This window comes from Coregonus lavaretus, assembly GCF_964263955.1.
Source record: "Coregonus lavaretus genome assembly, chromosome: 24".
NCBI classification, from domain to species: Eukaryota; Metazoa; Chordata; class Actinopteri; order Salmoniformes; family Salmonidae; genus Coregonus; species Coregonus lavaretus.
The window spans coordinates 46,051,452-46,066,295 of record NC_140011.1 but is presented as its reverse complement, the minus strand read 5'-3'; the positions used below and the strand labels follow the sequence as shown (position 1 = coordinate 46,066,295).

The 14,844-nt window shown below is 44.7% G+C and overlaps 1 protein-coding gene and 1 long non-coding RNA gene across 2 annotated transcripts; both read right to left on the bottom strand.

Annotated features, from left to right (window-relative positions):
• Nucleotides 1-4,481: 4,481 nt before the first annotated feature.
• Nucleotides 4,482-14,575, bottom strand: LOC311100046 (large ribosomal subunit protein uL23-like). The gene is made up of 5 exons (XM_084140788.1): nt 14,242-14,575; nt 10,557-10,737; nt 10,007-10,183; nt 5,701-5,770; nt 4,482-4,545 (listed from the first exon to the last, which is right to left on the bottom strand). Exons 1-5 carry the CDS (start codon nt 14,330-14,332, stop codon nt 4,531-4,533), a joined length of 534 nt encoding a protein of 177 aa, XP_083996914.1. The 5' UTR covers nt 14,333-14,575; the 3' UTR covers nt 4,482-4,530.
• Nucleotides 8,647-9,162, bottom strand: LOC311099341. The gene is made up of 3 exons (XR_014609720.1): nt 9,123-9,162; nt 8,795-8,920; nt 8,647-8,712 (listed from the first exon to the last, which is right to left on the bottom strand). It is a non-coding gene; the product is annotated as an uncharacterized lncRNA (long non-coding RNA).
• Nucleotides 14,576-14,844: the final 269 nt, after the last annotated feature.

Below are 14,844 nucleotides of genomic sequence, written 5' to 3'. Positions count from 1 at the left end.
TTTGCTTTTATTGGATAATTAACGGCGCAATCATGTCGACCAAAAGCTCTAATCACATCCAGACATTTATAGATTACATCCAGAAATATACAGTGGCTTGCAAAAGTATTCACCCCACTTGGCATTTTTCCTATTTTGTTGCCTTACAACCTGGATATTTTTTTTGGGGGGGGGGGGTTGTATCATTTGATTTACACAACATGCTACCACTTTGAAGATGCAAAATATTTTTTATGGTGAAACAAGAAATAATAAATAAATAAAATATTGAGCGTGCATAACTATTCACCCCCCCAAAGTCAATACTTTGTAGAGCCACCTTTTGCAGCAATTACAGCTGCAAGTCTCTTGGGGTATGTCTCTATAAGCTTGGCACATCTAGCCACTGGGATTCAAGGCAAAACTGCTCCAGCTCCTTCAGGTTGGATGGGTTCCGCTGGTGTACAGCAATCTTTAAGTAATTCCACAGATTCTCAATTGGATTGAGGTCTGGGCTTGAACTAGGACATTCCAAGACATTCAAATGTTTCCCCTTAAACCACTCGAGTGTTGCTTTAGCAGTATGCTTAGGGTCATTTACCTGCTGGAAGGTGAACCTCCGTCCCAGTCTCAAATCTCTGGAAGACTGAAACAGGTTTCCCTCAAGAATTTCCCTGTATTTAGCGCCATCCATCATTTCCCAGTCCCTGCCGATGGAAAAACATCCCCACAGCATGATGCTGCCTCCACCATGCTTCAATGGTGTTCTCGGGGTGATGAGAGGTGTTGGGTTTGCGCCTGACATAGCGTTTTCCTTTATGGCCAAAAAGCTCAATTTTAGTCTCATCTGACCAGAGTACCGTCTTCCATTTGTTTGGGGAGTCTCCCACATGCCTTTTGGCGAACACCAAATGTGTTTGCTTATTATTTTCTTTAAGCAATGGCTTTTTTCTGCCCACTCTTCCGTAAAGCCCAGCTCTGTGGAGTGTACGGCTTAAAGTGGTCCTATGGACAGATATTCCAATCTCCGTGTGAAGCTTTGCAGCTCCTTCAGGGTTATCTTTGGTGTCTTTGTTGCCTCTCTGATTAATGCCCTCCTTGCCAGGTTTGTTGTGGTGCCATATTCTTTCCATTTTTTAATAATGGATTTTATGGTGCTCCGTGGGATGTTTAAAGTTTCAGATATTTTTTATAACCCAACCCTGATCTGTACTTCTCCACAACTTTGTTCCTGACCTGTTTGGAGAGCTCCTTGGTCTTCATGGTGCCGCTTGCTTGGTGGTGCCCCTTGCTTAGTGGTGTTGCAGACTCTCGGGCCTTTCAGAACAGATGTATATATACTGAGATCATGTGACAGATCATGTGACACTTAGATTGCACACAGGTGGACTTTATTTAACTAATTATGTGACTTCTGAAGGTAATTGGTTGCACCAGATCTTATTTAGGGGCTTCATAGCAAAGGGGGTGAATACATATGCATGCACCACTTTTCCGTTATTTATTTTTTAGAATGTTCTGAAACAAGTAATTTTTTTCATTTCACTTCACCAATTTGGACTATTTTGTGTATGTCCATTACATGAAATCCAAATAAAAATCCATTAAAATTACAGGTTGTAATGCAACAAAATAGGAAAAACGCCAAGGGGGATGAATACTTTTGCAAGGCACTGTATCCTTTTAGAATGACCCTTCCGGTTTGGGTGGGAATACCGGGAGATACTCGAGAGAGAAATGATTTATTCTCGGGATGGAACATTATATAAAACACCGGGAAAACATTAAACCCTAATTGATAAACGCAGCTACTGCTCTGTTGGGCATCTTGAGTTCAATATCATTACTCTAGAATCAATCATACAATCAATCAGACAGTTTTTACCAATATAACAACATAATGGTCATTTATTTGAATGGTAAAAGACTATATTGATAAACTGGGTACATAAAGATGTAGGCTTATTCACATTACAGGTGAATGCATATTGAGCTTGTTTTGGGTGTTTTGGGTGAACATCTGTTTCCATTTGGGATTTATTTTATTGTACTGATCAACAACATTTGCAGAGAAGTAGTTTATGAAGTTTGAGTGTAAGCTGGATGTCTTACTGGATGAATGGCTATAGGCCTTATTATATTGTTAATTGGATGGATTAACCTCTACAGGATCGGTGATTGGATGGATTAACCTCTACGGGATCGGTGATTGGATGGATTAACCTCTACGGGATCGGTGATTGGATGGATTAACGGATGGCACTCTCAGCACCTGTTTCACCACCCCCTCTGACCATATCCCGTGCCTATAGAAAGTCCTACACCCCCTCTGACCATATCCCGTGCCTATAGAAAGTCCTACACCTCCCTGAATTTTTTTTCTAATTCTGCTGCCTTAAAATTACATCTAAAATGGGATTAAACTAGGGATTAAAACAATTCGCTCCACATTTTCAAAAGGGAAAGAAAGTTAACCAATGTAACCTCCCGAGTGGCGCAGCGGTCTAAGGCACTGCATAGCTGTGCCACTAGAGATCCTGGTTTGAATCCAGGCTTTGTCGTAGCCGGCCGCGACCGGGAGACCCATGGGGCGGCGCACAATTGGCCCAGCGTCGTCCAGGGTAGGGGAGGGAATGGCCGGCAGGGATGTAGCTCAGTTGGTAGAGCATGGCGTTTGAACTCATATTGGACTGCACAGGCTCACTACAGAGTACGCACTCATGAAATGGGCCATTAGCCTCCTCAGCCCACCAACAGATAACTATCCCATAGAGTTTACGCAGAGATTAGCGTCATAGCTATTATTGCAGGACTTTACAGTCCAGTATGAATGTTCAATACGCACATTAAGATTGTGTGGGGAGGTGACAGCAAAGTCCCGCAATAAAAGCTATAATTCTGTGTAAAATATTTGGGAGTTGTAATCGGTGGTTGCTACTCACTACGCTGGCCGTACATTGCAATATTACATTTCCAATACACAGACTGACAAGGAGATTTTTTTCAGTCAATTTCCTTGAACTAGAGACAATCCACTGCATCCTTCCTTCTCCATCTGAAATGCTGCATCCTTCCTTCTCCGTCTGAAATGCTGCACCCACACGCTGCTTGTTGCTTTAAACAGATGTATCTGTATGTTCTCAAACCATGTTGTAGACATGTACGCATGTCATTCAACAAACACCATGCTTATTGCGAGACTGGAAAATCACCTCACTATCCAGCCTGTTGCGCATATTGAACATTCATATACAGTGCTAAAAAAAAAATATATATATATATATACAGTGCATTCAGAAAGTATTCAGACCTTGACTTTATCCACAGTTACATTTTTAGTCATTTAGCAGACGCTCTTATCCAGAGCGACTTACAGTTAGTGAGTGCATACATTTTTCATACTGGCCCCCCGTGGGAAACGAACCCACAACCCTGGCGTTGCAAGCGCCATGCTCTACCAACTGAGCTACATTACCTTATTCTAAAATTGATTAAATTGTTTTTTCCCCCTCATCAATCTACACACAACACCCCATAATGACAAAGCAAAAACAGGTTTATAGATTTTTTTGGGCAAAAAAAACCCCCGGATATAGTGGAGTCACATGATATTTAAATACTTGAGTAGATCAATCCTGCCTTTCTTTCCACTGGAACATCTAGGCCAGGGTTGCCCAACCCGGTTCCTGGAGAGATAACCTCCTGTAGGTTTTAACTCCAACCCTGTTCCTGGAGAGATACCCTCCTGTAGGTTTTAACTCCAACCCTGTTCCTGGAGAGATACCCTCCTGTAGGTTTTAACTCCAACCCTGTTCCTGGAGAGATACCCTCCTGTAGGTTTTAACGCCAACCCTGTTCCTGGAGAGATACCCTCCTGTAGGTTTTAACCCCAACCCTGTTCCTGGAGAGCTACCCTCCTGTAGGTTTTAACTCCAACCCTGTTCCTGGAGAGATACCCTCCTGTAGGTTTTAACCCCAACCCTGTTCCTGGAGAGATCCCCTCCTGTAGGTTTTAACTCTAACCCTGTTCCTGGAGAGATCCCCTCCTGTAGGTTTTAACTCTAACCCTGTTCCTGGAGAGATACCCTCCTGTAGGTTTTAACTCCAACCCTGTTCCTAGAGAGATGCCCTCCTGTAGGTTTTAACTCCAACCCTGTTCCTGGAGAGATCCCCTCCTGTAGGTTTTAACTCCAACCCTGTTCCTGGAGAGCTACCCTCCTGTAGGTTTTAACTCCAACCCTGTTCCTGGAGAGATACCCTCCTGTAGGTTTTAACTCCAACCCTGTTCCTGGAGAGATACCTTCCTGTAGGTTTTAACTCCAACCCTGTTCCTGGAGAGCTACCCTCCTGTAGGTTTTGGGCTGTCTTGTCTCCAGGAACAGGGATGGGCAGGCCAGCCCTACGGCAACAAACCAGTGGTAGCATGTTTGATGAGGAGGAGCCCTGCGTGTGGGTGTGTGACTGTCAGTGAGAACCAACCAATAACAGACAAGACGAGGGCGTTGCGTTTTTATAAACATTTATTCCTCTGTACATCTCCCCAGCAGCCGTCTAGATGATGCCAATCTGGAACAGACATGACAGGTGTTAGCCAGGCATCATAGGACTGTTATAAGGCGTCATAGTGCATTTATAAAGCATCACAAAGCAGGTGGTCTCTGGCATCAGTGGTTCCTTTGAGTCTGTCAGTATTCATCAGAAATTTAAATCATTCATCATCTGCTCAGAGCCTCTCCTGCAGTCCGATTGGACACCACACGTCTCCAACGCTATTGGCTGACAGTGAACAAAATGGGTGCATCTCAATACTCTCCAGTAGTCTCCTCTAAATGGCCTAGTGTCCTGTCTGTACAGATTTAAACAATTACTGCTGCAGTACTTGTTGTAACGCTGAGTGGAAATAGGAAGAAAGTGCATTTTATGGTTTATAAAAGTGTTGAATACAAAGTGTTGACAGCGCTGAGTAAGAACTTAAACACTCACTCATAAAAACAGCAGCTCTTTGCTGTATTCGTTGACAGTCTCTATTTAGTTATGGTTTTAAACGTTTTGAAATCTCACAGTATCAAATTTGCTGTAGCTTTATTTTACGCCTGCTACGTTACTGCAGACACGGTCATCTGAGCCATCCGATTGGCCAGCGGTGGGCCTATAGTGCACTTGATTTGCTCTCTGGGCCTGCTGGGAAGGCAGAGTTACTTGGCGCAGCGCCGCTGAACCATCAGGCCGAGACTAACAGAACAATAGGAATAAGGCTTTATCTTTGGGTTTTTACAGAAATGTTTGGAGACCGACCGGGACTGCCTCCGAGACCGACCGGGACTGCCTTAAATCTTTTGTCTTGCCCATTCACCCTCTGAATGGCACATCTACACAATCCATGTCTCAACTGTCTCTAGGCTTTAAAATCCTTCTTTAACCTGTCTCCTCCCCTTCATCTACACTGATTGAAGTGGATTTAACAAGTGACATCAATAAGGGATCATAGCTTTCACCTGGTCAGTCTCATGGAAACAGCAGGTGTTCCTAATGTTCTGTAAACCCCGTATTAGGAACGGAGGGCCATTTGAGACGCGTTCTCATGAGAGGAGTCTTGTAGACTAACTCTGTGTAAGGAACGGAGGGCCATTTGAGACGCGTTCTCATGAGAGGAGTCTTGTAGAGTATTGAGATTCAGAGCCTGCTGTTTCTGTCATAATACTGCTCTACTCTAGATCTCACCTTGTTGGCCACATCCAACGCATCGTAATCTGGAGCCAGACGGACATACGCCTTCTTCTCACCATCAGGCCTGGGGGGAGAGAGAGAGAAGGGAGAGGGGGGAGGGAGAGAGGGGAAGAGAGAGGGAAGAGAGAGAGGGGGAGGGAGAGAGAGAGAGGGGGGAGGGAGAGAGAGGGGGAGAGAGAGAGAGAAGGGGGGGAGAGAGAGAGAGAGGGAGAGAGAGGGGGGAGGGAGAGAGAGGGGGGAGGGAGAGAGAGGGGGGAGGGAGAGAGAAGGGAGGGAGAGAGAAGGGGGGGAGAGAGAAGGGGGGGAGAGAGAGAGAGGGGGGAGAGAGGGGGGGAGGGAGAGAGAGAAGGAGGAGGATGATATTATTATTATTATGACCTCATGTCTGTTGCAGCAGGTGTCAGTGGGGTAAATAATGTACTAGGTGGTAGCCATTAACTAAGTCAAGACCTTCTAATGTACTGGGTGGTAGCCATGAACTAAGTCAAGACCTTATAATGTACTGGGTGGTAGCCATTAACTAAGTCAAGACCTTCTAATGTACTGGGTGGTAGCCATGAACTAAGTCAAGACCTTCTAATGTACTAGGTGGTAGCCATGAACTAAGTCAAGACCTTCTAATGTACTGGGTGGTAGCCATGAACTAAGTCAAGACCTTCTAATGTACTGGGTGGTAGCCATTAACTAAGTCAAGACCTTCTAATGTACTGGGTGGTAGCCATGAACTAAGTCAAGACCTTCTAATGTACTGGGTGGTAGCCATTAACTAAGTCAAGACCTTCTAATGTACTAGGTGGTAGCCATTAACTAAGTCAAGACCTTCTAATGTACTAGGTGGTAGCCATTAACTAAGTCAAGACCTTCTAATGTACTGGGTGGTAGCCATGAACTAAGTCAAGACCTTCTAATGTACTGGGTGGTAGCCATTAACTAAGTCAAGACCTTCTAATGTACTGGGTGGTAGCCATGAACTAAGTCAAGACCTTCTAATGTACTGGGTGGTAGCCATTAACTAAGTCAAGACCTTCTAATGTACTGGGTGGTAGCCATGAACTAAGTCAAGACCTTCTAATGTACTGGGTGGTAGCCATTAACTAAGTCAAGACCTTCTAATGTACTAGGTGGTAGCCATTAACTAAGTCAAGACCTTCTAATGTACTGGGTGGTAGCCATTAACTAAGTCCTTCTAATGTACTAGGTGGTAGCCATTAACTAAGTCAAGACCTTCTAATGTACTGGGTGGTAGCCATTAACTAAGTCCTTCTAATGTACTAGGTGGTAGCCATTAACTAAGTCAAGACCTTCTAATGTACTGGGTGGTAGCCATTAACTAAGTCAAGACCTTCTAATGTACTGGGTGGTAGCCATTAACTAAGTCAAGACCTTCTAATGTACTGGGTGGTAGCCATTAACTAAGTCAAGACCTTCTAATGTACTAGGTGGTAGCCATTAACTAAGTCAAGACCTTCTAATGTACTGGGTGGTAGCCATTAACTAAGTCAAGACCTTCTAATGTACTGGGTGGTAGCCATTAACTAAGTCAAGACCTTCTAATGTACTGGGTGGTAGCCATTAACTAAGTCAAGACCTTCTAATGTACTGGGTGGTAGCCATTAACTAAGTCAAGACCTTCTAATGTACTGGGTGGTAGCCATTAACTAAGTCAAGACCTTCTAATGTACTAGGTGGTAGCCATTAACTAAGTCAAGACCTTCTAATGTACTGGGTGGTAGCCATTAACTAAGTCAAGACCTTCTAATGTACTGGGTGGTAGCCATGAACTAAGTCAAGACCTTCTAATGTACTAGGTGGTAGCCATTAACTAAGTCAAGACCTTCTAATGTACTGGGTGGTAGCCATTAACTAAGTCAAGACCTTCTAATGTACTAGGTGGTAGCCATGAACTAAGTCAAGACCTTCTAATGTACTGGGTGGTAGCCATTAACTAAGTCAAGACCTTCTAATGTACTGGGTGGTAGCCATTAACTAAGTCAAGACCTAATGTACTAGGTGGTAGCCATTAACTAAGTCAAGACCTAATGTACTAGGTGGTAGCCATTAACTAAGTCAAGACCTTCTAATGTACTGGGTGGTAGCCATTAACTAAGTCAAGACCTTCTAATGTACTGGGTGGTAGCCATTAACTAAGTCAAGACCTTCTAATGTACTAGGTGGTAGCCATTAACTAAGTCAAGACCTTCTAATGTACTGGGTGGTAGCCATTAACTAAGTCAAGACCTTCTAATGTACTAGGTGGTAGCCATGAACTAAGTCAAGACCTTCTAATGTACTAGGTGGTAGCCATGAACTAAGTCAAGACCTTCTAATGTACTAGGTGGTAGCCATTAACTAAGTCAAGACCTAATGTACTAGGTGGTAGCCATTAACTAAGTCAAGACCTAATGTACTAGGTGGTAGCCATTAACTAAGTCAAGACCTTCTAATGTACTGGGTGGTAGCCATTAACTAAGTCAAGACCTTCTAATGTACTGGGTGGTAGCCATTAACTAAGTCAAGACCTTCTAATGTACTGGGTGGTAGCCATTAACTAAGTCAAGACCTTCTAATGTACTGGGTGGTAGCCATTAACTAAGTCAAGACCTTCTAATGTACTGGGTGGTAGCCATTAACTAAGTCAAGACCTTCTAATGTACTGGGTGGTAGCCATTAACTAAGTCAAGACCTTCTAATGTACTGGGTGGTAGCCATTAACTAAGTCAAGACCTTCTAATGTACTGGGTGGTAGCCATTAACTAAGTCAAGACCTTCTAATGTACTAGGTGGTAGCCATTAACTAAGTCAAGACCTTCTAATGTACTGGGTGGTAGCCATTAACTAAGTCAAGACCTTCTAATGTACTGGGTGGTAGCCATTAACTAAGTCAAGACCTTCTAATGTACTAGGTGGTAGCCATTAACTAAGTCCTTCTAATGTACTGGGTGGTAGCCATTAACTAAGTCAAGACCTTCTAATGTACTAGGTGGTAGCCATTAACTAAGTCAAGACCTTCTAATGTACTGGGTGGTAGCCATTAACTAAGTCAAGACCTTCTAATGTACTGGGTGGTAGCCATTAACTAAGTCAAGACCTTCTAATGTACTAGGTGGTAGCCATTAACTAAGTCAAGACCTTCTAATGTACTGGGTGGTAGCCATTAACTAAGTCAAGACCTTCTAATGTACTAGGTGGTAGCCATTAACTAAGTCAAGACCTTCTAATGTACTGGGTGGTAGCCATTAACTAAGTCAAGACCTTCTAATGTACTGGGTGGTAGCCATTAACTAAGTCAAGACCTTCTAATGTACTGGGTGGTAGTCATTAACTAAGTCAAGACCTTCTAATGTACTGGGTGGTAGCCATTAACTAAGTCAAGACCTTCTAATGTACTGGGTGGTAGCCATTAACTAAGTCAAGACCTAATGTACTAGGTGGTAGCCATTAACTAAGTCAAGACCTAATGTACTGGGTGGTAGCCATTAACTAAGTCAAGACCTTCTAATGTACTGGGTGGTAGCCATTAACTAAGTCAAGACCTTCTAATGTACTAGGTGGTAGCCATTAACTAAGTCAAGACCTTCTAATGTACTGGGTGGTAGCCATTAACTAAGTCAAGACCTTCTAATGTACTGGGTGGTAGCCATTAACTAAGTCAAGACCTTCTAATGTACTAGGTGGTAGCCATTAACTAAGTCCTTCTAATGTACTGGGTGGTAGCCATTAACTAAGTCAAGACCTTCTAATGTACTAGGTGGTAGCCATTAACTAAGTCAAGACCTAATGTACTGGGTGGTAGCCATGAACTAAGTCAAGACCTTCTAATGTACTGGGTGGTAGCCATTAACTAAGTCAAGACCTTCTAATGTACTGGGTGGTAGCCATTAACTAAGTCAAGACCTTCTAATGTACTAGGTGGTAGCCATTAACTAAGTCAAGACCTTCTAATGTACTGGGTGGTAGCCATTAACTAAGTCAAGACCTTCTAATGTACTGGGTGGTAGCCATTAACTAAGTCAAGACCTTCTAATGTACTAGGTGGTAGCCATGAACTAAGTCAAGACCTTCTAATGTACTAGGTGGTAGCCATTAACTAAGTCAAGACCTTCTAATGTACTGGGTGGTAGCCATTAACTAAGTCCAGACCTTCTAATGTACTGGGTGGCCAGGTCAGACCAGCAGGCAGGACAGTACCCATTGAGTCTAATAGTTAGATGTCAGTACCTTATTTAGGCTAGTAATGGTCTAATATCAGGATTATATTACATACCTGATTAGTTAGGGTTAGTTAGGGGTAGTGTTGTACCTGATGAGTGTGTTGACCTTGGCCACATCGATGTCGTAGAGCTTCTTGACGGCGTGTTTGATCTGGTGCTTGTTGGCCTTGACATCAACGATGAAGACGAGGGTGTTGTTGTCCTCGATCTTCTTCATGGCCGACTCTGTCGTCAAAGGGAACTTAATGATGGCATAGTGGTCCAACCTGAGGGGGAAGAGAGGGGGGGGAGAGGGGAGGGAAGAGAGGGGAGTGAGATAGGGGGGAGAGAGGGGGAGGAGAGAGAGAGGGGGAAAACTCATGGTCATTCAAATGTCCTGCGCCCCACCGCTATGTTTTAGTCTGTTTCTCTAAGGTGCATCAGTGGTTTATAAGGATGGAATCATGGGATATCATACTTTGATCGCTGTTACCATCATTTGCACCCCGAGCAGAGAAACTAACCTGGACTAAACCGTAAAATGTCACTGACAGCAATTTTTACAACGACTTAATAAAATACAAGAGTCCACAACAGATGGTCTGTACACGTGGCTACTGTACAGACCTATCAGCATTCTTACTGTTGTGTAGGACTTACTTGTTCCTGCGAGGGGCGCTCTTGCGGGGGTACTTGGGTTGTCTGCGGAGGCGCAGGGTTTTGGGGCGGCGGAAGGTTGGAGACGTCCTGATCTTCTTCTTCCTCTGGCTGTGGACTCCCTTCAGAACAGCCTTCTTGGCCTTCAGGGCCTTCACCTTGGCCTCGGTCTTGGCAGGGACAGCTACAGGGGGAGATAAGACGTTCCAACTGGGTTTAGGCAGGGACAGCTACAGGGAGAGATAAGACGTTCCAACTGGGTTTAGGCAGGGACAGCTACAGGGAGAGATAAGACGTTCCAACTGGGTTTAGGCAGGGACAGCTACAGGGGGAGATAAGACGTTCCAACTGGGTTTAGGCAGGGACAGCTACAGGGGGAGATAAGACGTTCCAACTGGGTTTAGGCAGGGACAGCTACAGGGAGAGATAAGACGTTCCAACTGGGTTTAGGCAGGGACAGCTACAGGGAGAGATAAGACGTTCCAACTGGGTTTAGGCAGGGACAGCTACAGGGAGAGATAAGACGTTCCAACTGGGTTTAGGCAGGGACAGCTACAGGGAGAGATAAGACTTTCCAACTGGGTTTAGGCAGGGACAGCTACAGGGAGAGATAAGACGTTCCAACTGGGTTTAGGCAGGGACAGCTACAGGGGGAGATAAGACGTTCCAACTGGGTTTAGGCAGGGACAGCTACAGGGGGAGATAAGACGTTCCAACTGGGTTTAGGCAGGGACAGCTACAGGGAGAGATAAGACGTTCCAACTGGGTTTAGGCAGGGACAGCTACAGGGGGAGATAAGACGTTCCAACTGGGTTTAGGCAGGGACAGCTACAGGGGGATATATGTTAAAAGAGGGTTTATAAACTAAAGCAGATTAATTTGTCATCCTAAATCACAACACTGTTACACATCTGACACATCCATATGTCCAAATAATTAGCACGGCATTGCAGTAAGCAACCAATTCGTCTTTACCCGGCCAGTGTGCTGTAAACACCTGCATCAGACTTCCCCACCACGGGCAAGAATGCAAATTAACTACACCAGTGCAGTACTCTGTCCAAGGCTTAGGTCGAGCAACGTTTGTAATGCAACGGTAACAGTAAAACGGTGTGGTTGAGGTTTTGTGAATCAGTTCTACAGGTCATTTCATATCAAGCTTTGATCGCTTAAAAATAAAAATAAATCACACACACCTTCTATACTTAATTTAAAACGCAACAATATTACTGAGTTACAGTTCATATAAGGAAATCAGTCAATTTAAACAATTGAGAAACAAATGTAATTCTGGTACATGGACATTTAAGCTAGGACCACTTTTGATGCGTCAGGCTGCTGTCATAATATACTGAACTAAAATATAAACGCAACACGTAAAGTGTTGGCCTCACGAGGTAAAATAAAAGATCCCAGACATTTTTCATGCACAAAAAGTGTATTTCTCTCAAATGTTGTACACAAATGTGTTTACATCCCTGTTAGTGAGCATTTCTCCTTTGCCAAGATAATCCAGCCACCTGACAAGTGTGGCATATCAAGAAGCTGATTAAACAGCATGATCATTACACAGGTGCACCTTGTGCTGGGGACAATAAGGCCTCTAAAATGTGCAGTTTTGTCACAACACCACAGATGTCTCAAGTTTTGTGGGAGCGTGTAATTGGCATGCTGACTGCAGGAATGTCCACCAGAGCTGTTGCCAGAGAATTTAATGTTAATTTCTCTACCATAAGCCACCAATGCCGTAGAGAATTTGGCAGTATGTCCAACTGGCCTCACAACCGCAGACCACGTGTAACCACGCCAGCCCAGGACCTCCACATCCGGCTTCTTCACCTACAGGGATCGTCAGAGACCAGCCACTCGGACGGCTGATGAAACTGAGGAGTACTTAGGTCTGTAATAAAGCCCTTTTGTGGGGATAAAAACGTATTCTGATTGGCTGGGCAGAGGCGCAGCCGTGGGTGGGCCTGGGAGGGCATAGCCCCACCCACTGTGGAGCCAGGCCCACCCACGGCTGCGCCTCTGCCCAGTCATGTGAAATCCAAAAATGTGGGCCTAATGAATTTATTTCAATTGACTGATTTTCTTATATGAACTGTAACTCAGTAAAATCTTAGAAATGTTTGCGTTTATATTTTTGTTCAGTAGTTTCGCGATTTACAAGCGAAGGTCTTAATGATGTATGCGAGCACAGCATGTTCGCGTCGCCTAGCAGAGTTCAGCTAGGAGAAAAATCGAACCTAGTTTGCAGCGCTATACCTAAAGCCTTGGACACACCGGTTGTGTCAGACTGTATGCATTTCGGCACAAGTACATTCATTTCATTGGGAGGCAATCTGCACCACTGCGACTCATCTGCCAGACTAGTGCCTTGATCACACCTACAGCGTCATGGTACGCCAGAACATAGAAGTACATTCGTTTGCAATAGAATGCTGCGTTTTTTTTAGTATAGTTCAGCAGCATTGCGTTGCAGAGGCAGTTGCAGTGTGTTCTGCATTCGTTGGATTGATTGTATGCGTAGACGGCTTGACAGAAATGGTAGCAGAAAGTGAATGTTGAACTGGTTGCACACATCCAGATGCTTCCATTTAGCACAATGGCGCTTTAGGTGTGATGGAGGAGTAGGTTACAGTGCGTCGCTGTGTCGCATGCTTTCATATTGTGCGTTGCTTTGACGTGCAAACATTTTTACATTACATTTTAGTCATTTAGCAGACGCTCTTATCCAGAGCGACTTACAGTTAGTGAGTGCATACATTATTATTTTTCATACTGGCCCACCGTGGGAATCGAACCCACAACCCTGGCGTTGCAAACGCCATGCTCTACCACCTGAGCTACATCCCTGCCGGCCATTCCCTCCCCTACCCTGGACGACGCTGGGCCAATTGTGCGCCGCCCCATGGGTCTCCCCGTCGCGGCCGGCTACAGCAGAGCCTGGATTCAAACCAGGATCTCTAGTGGCACAGCTAGCACTGCAATGCAGTGCCTTAGACCAATATTGGAGAGGACTCTCTTCTACCAGTTAATATTGGAGAGGACTCTGTTCTACCAGTTAATACTGGAGAGGACTCTGTTCTACCAGTTAATATAGGAGAGGACTCTGTTCTACCAGTTAATATTGGTAGTGAAACAATATTAATTAAATTGGCAGTCATTGCAGCCAATAAAAGCACAGCTTTTATATGGAAGAGTGACACGCAGCAAAGGAAGCAGAACTGCTTGCAACTGTCTCTGCAACGCTCCTTTGGAAATGAACGTACTTCTGGTTCACCAAAACGCATCGGCCCTGTCGGTGTGATCGAGGCGTTACTACCGGCCACGCTGTCAAGACGGCCCCAACAGAAAAAACGTGACGAATTAAAATTACTTACACCACACAAGGGCTGCAATCACTAACGTTAGCTCAAACTTATGGATGTGAGAAATTGTATTCCGCTGAATTAAATAGCAGCGATTGTTCCAGCGAACAGGCTGGCTAGCTAGCTAGCATCGCCAGACAGTCGGTGACTACTTTATACATTTCGCGACTTTTGGACAGATAAAATAACTATGTACGTCTGTTACGTCCAACGATTGCAAAGAACATATATTCACATTTGCATACGTGTATAAACAACATGCGTAGCTCTTCATTTTTAAGTGATTTTACGCGAAAACAATGTACGGATTCACAGACCTTCCTTCTTCGCCTTCGGTGCCATGTTGAGAAAGGGAGAGCGCTGGGGGTTTCCGCGGCTATAATACAGGGGCGAGACAACGCCACTCATATCGCGATACTGGCGAACTGCATCATGGTACTTTGTAGCGTCAGAATATGGATATACATGAGCTGCGGTCCAAACACGTTATTTCTACATTTTAATCATTTAGCAGACGCTCTTGTTCCATACTGGCCCCCCGTGGGAAACGAACCCACATCCCTGCCCTACCTTGGACGACGCTGGGCCAATTGTGCGCCGCCCATGGGTCTCCCGGTCGCGACCGGCTATGACAGAGCCTGGACTCGAACCAGGATCTCTAGTAGCGCAGCTAGCACTGCGATGCAGTGCCTTAGACCACTGCGCCACTACTCCCTCAGCCATCTTGCTAGCCACTTTCCATCGAAATCGGATGCAGTTGGATTGCCATCTTAAGTGGAGGTCCAATTCACAAACGTTGCTACCTCAGACCTCGATTTAGCAAGCGATGACCTTTGATATTGTGGGGTTGATATGGTATATGTGGTCCTCTGTAGCTCAATTGGTAGAGCATGGCGCTTGTAACGCCAGGGTTGTGGGTT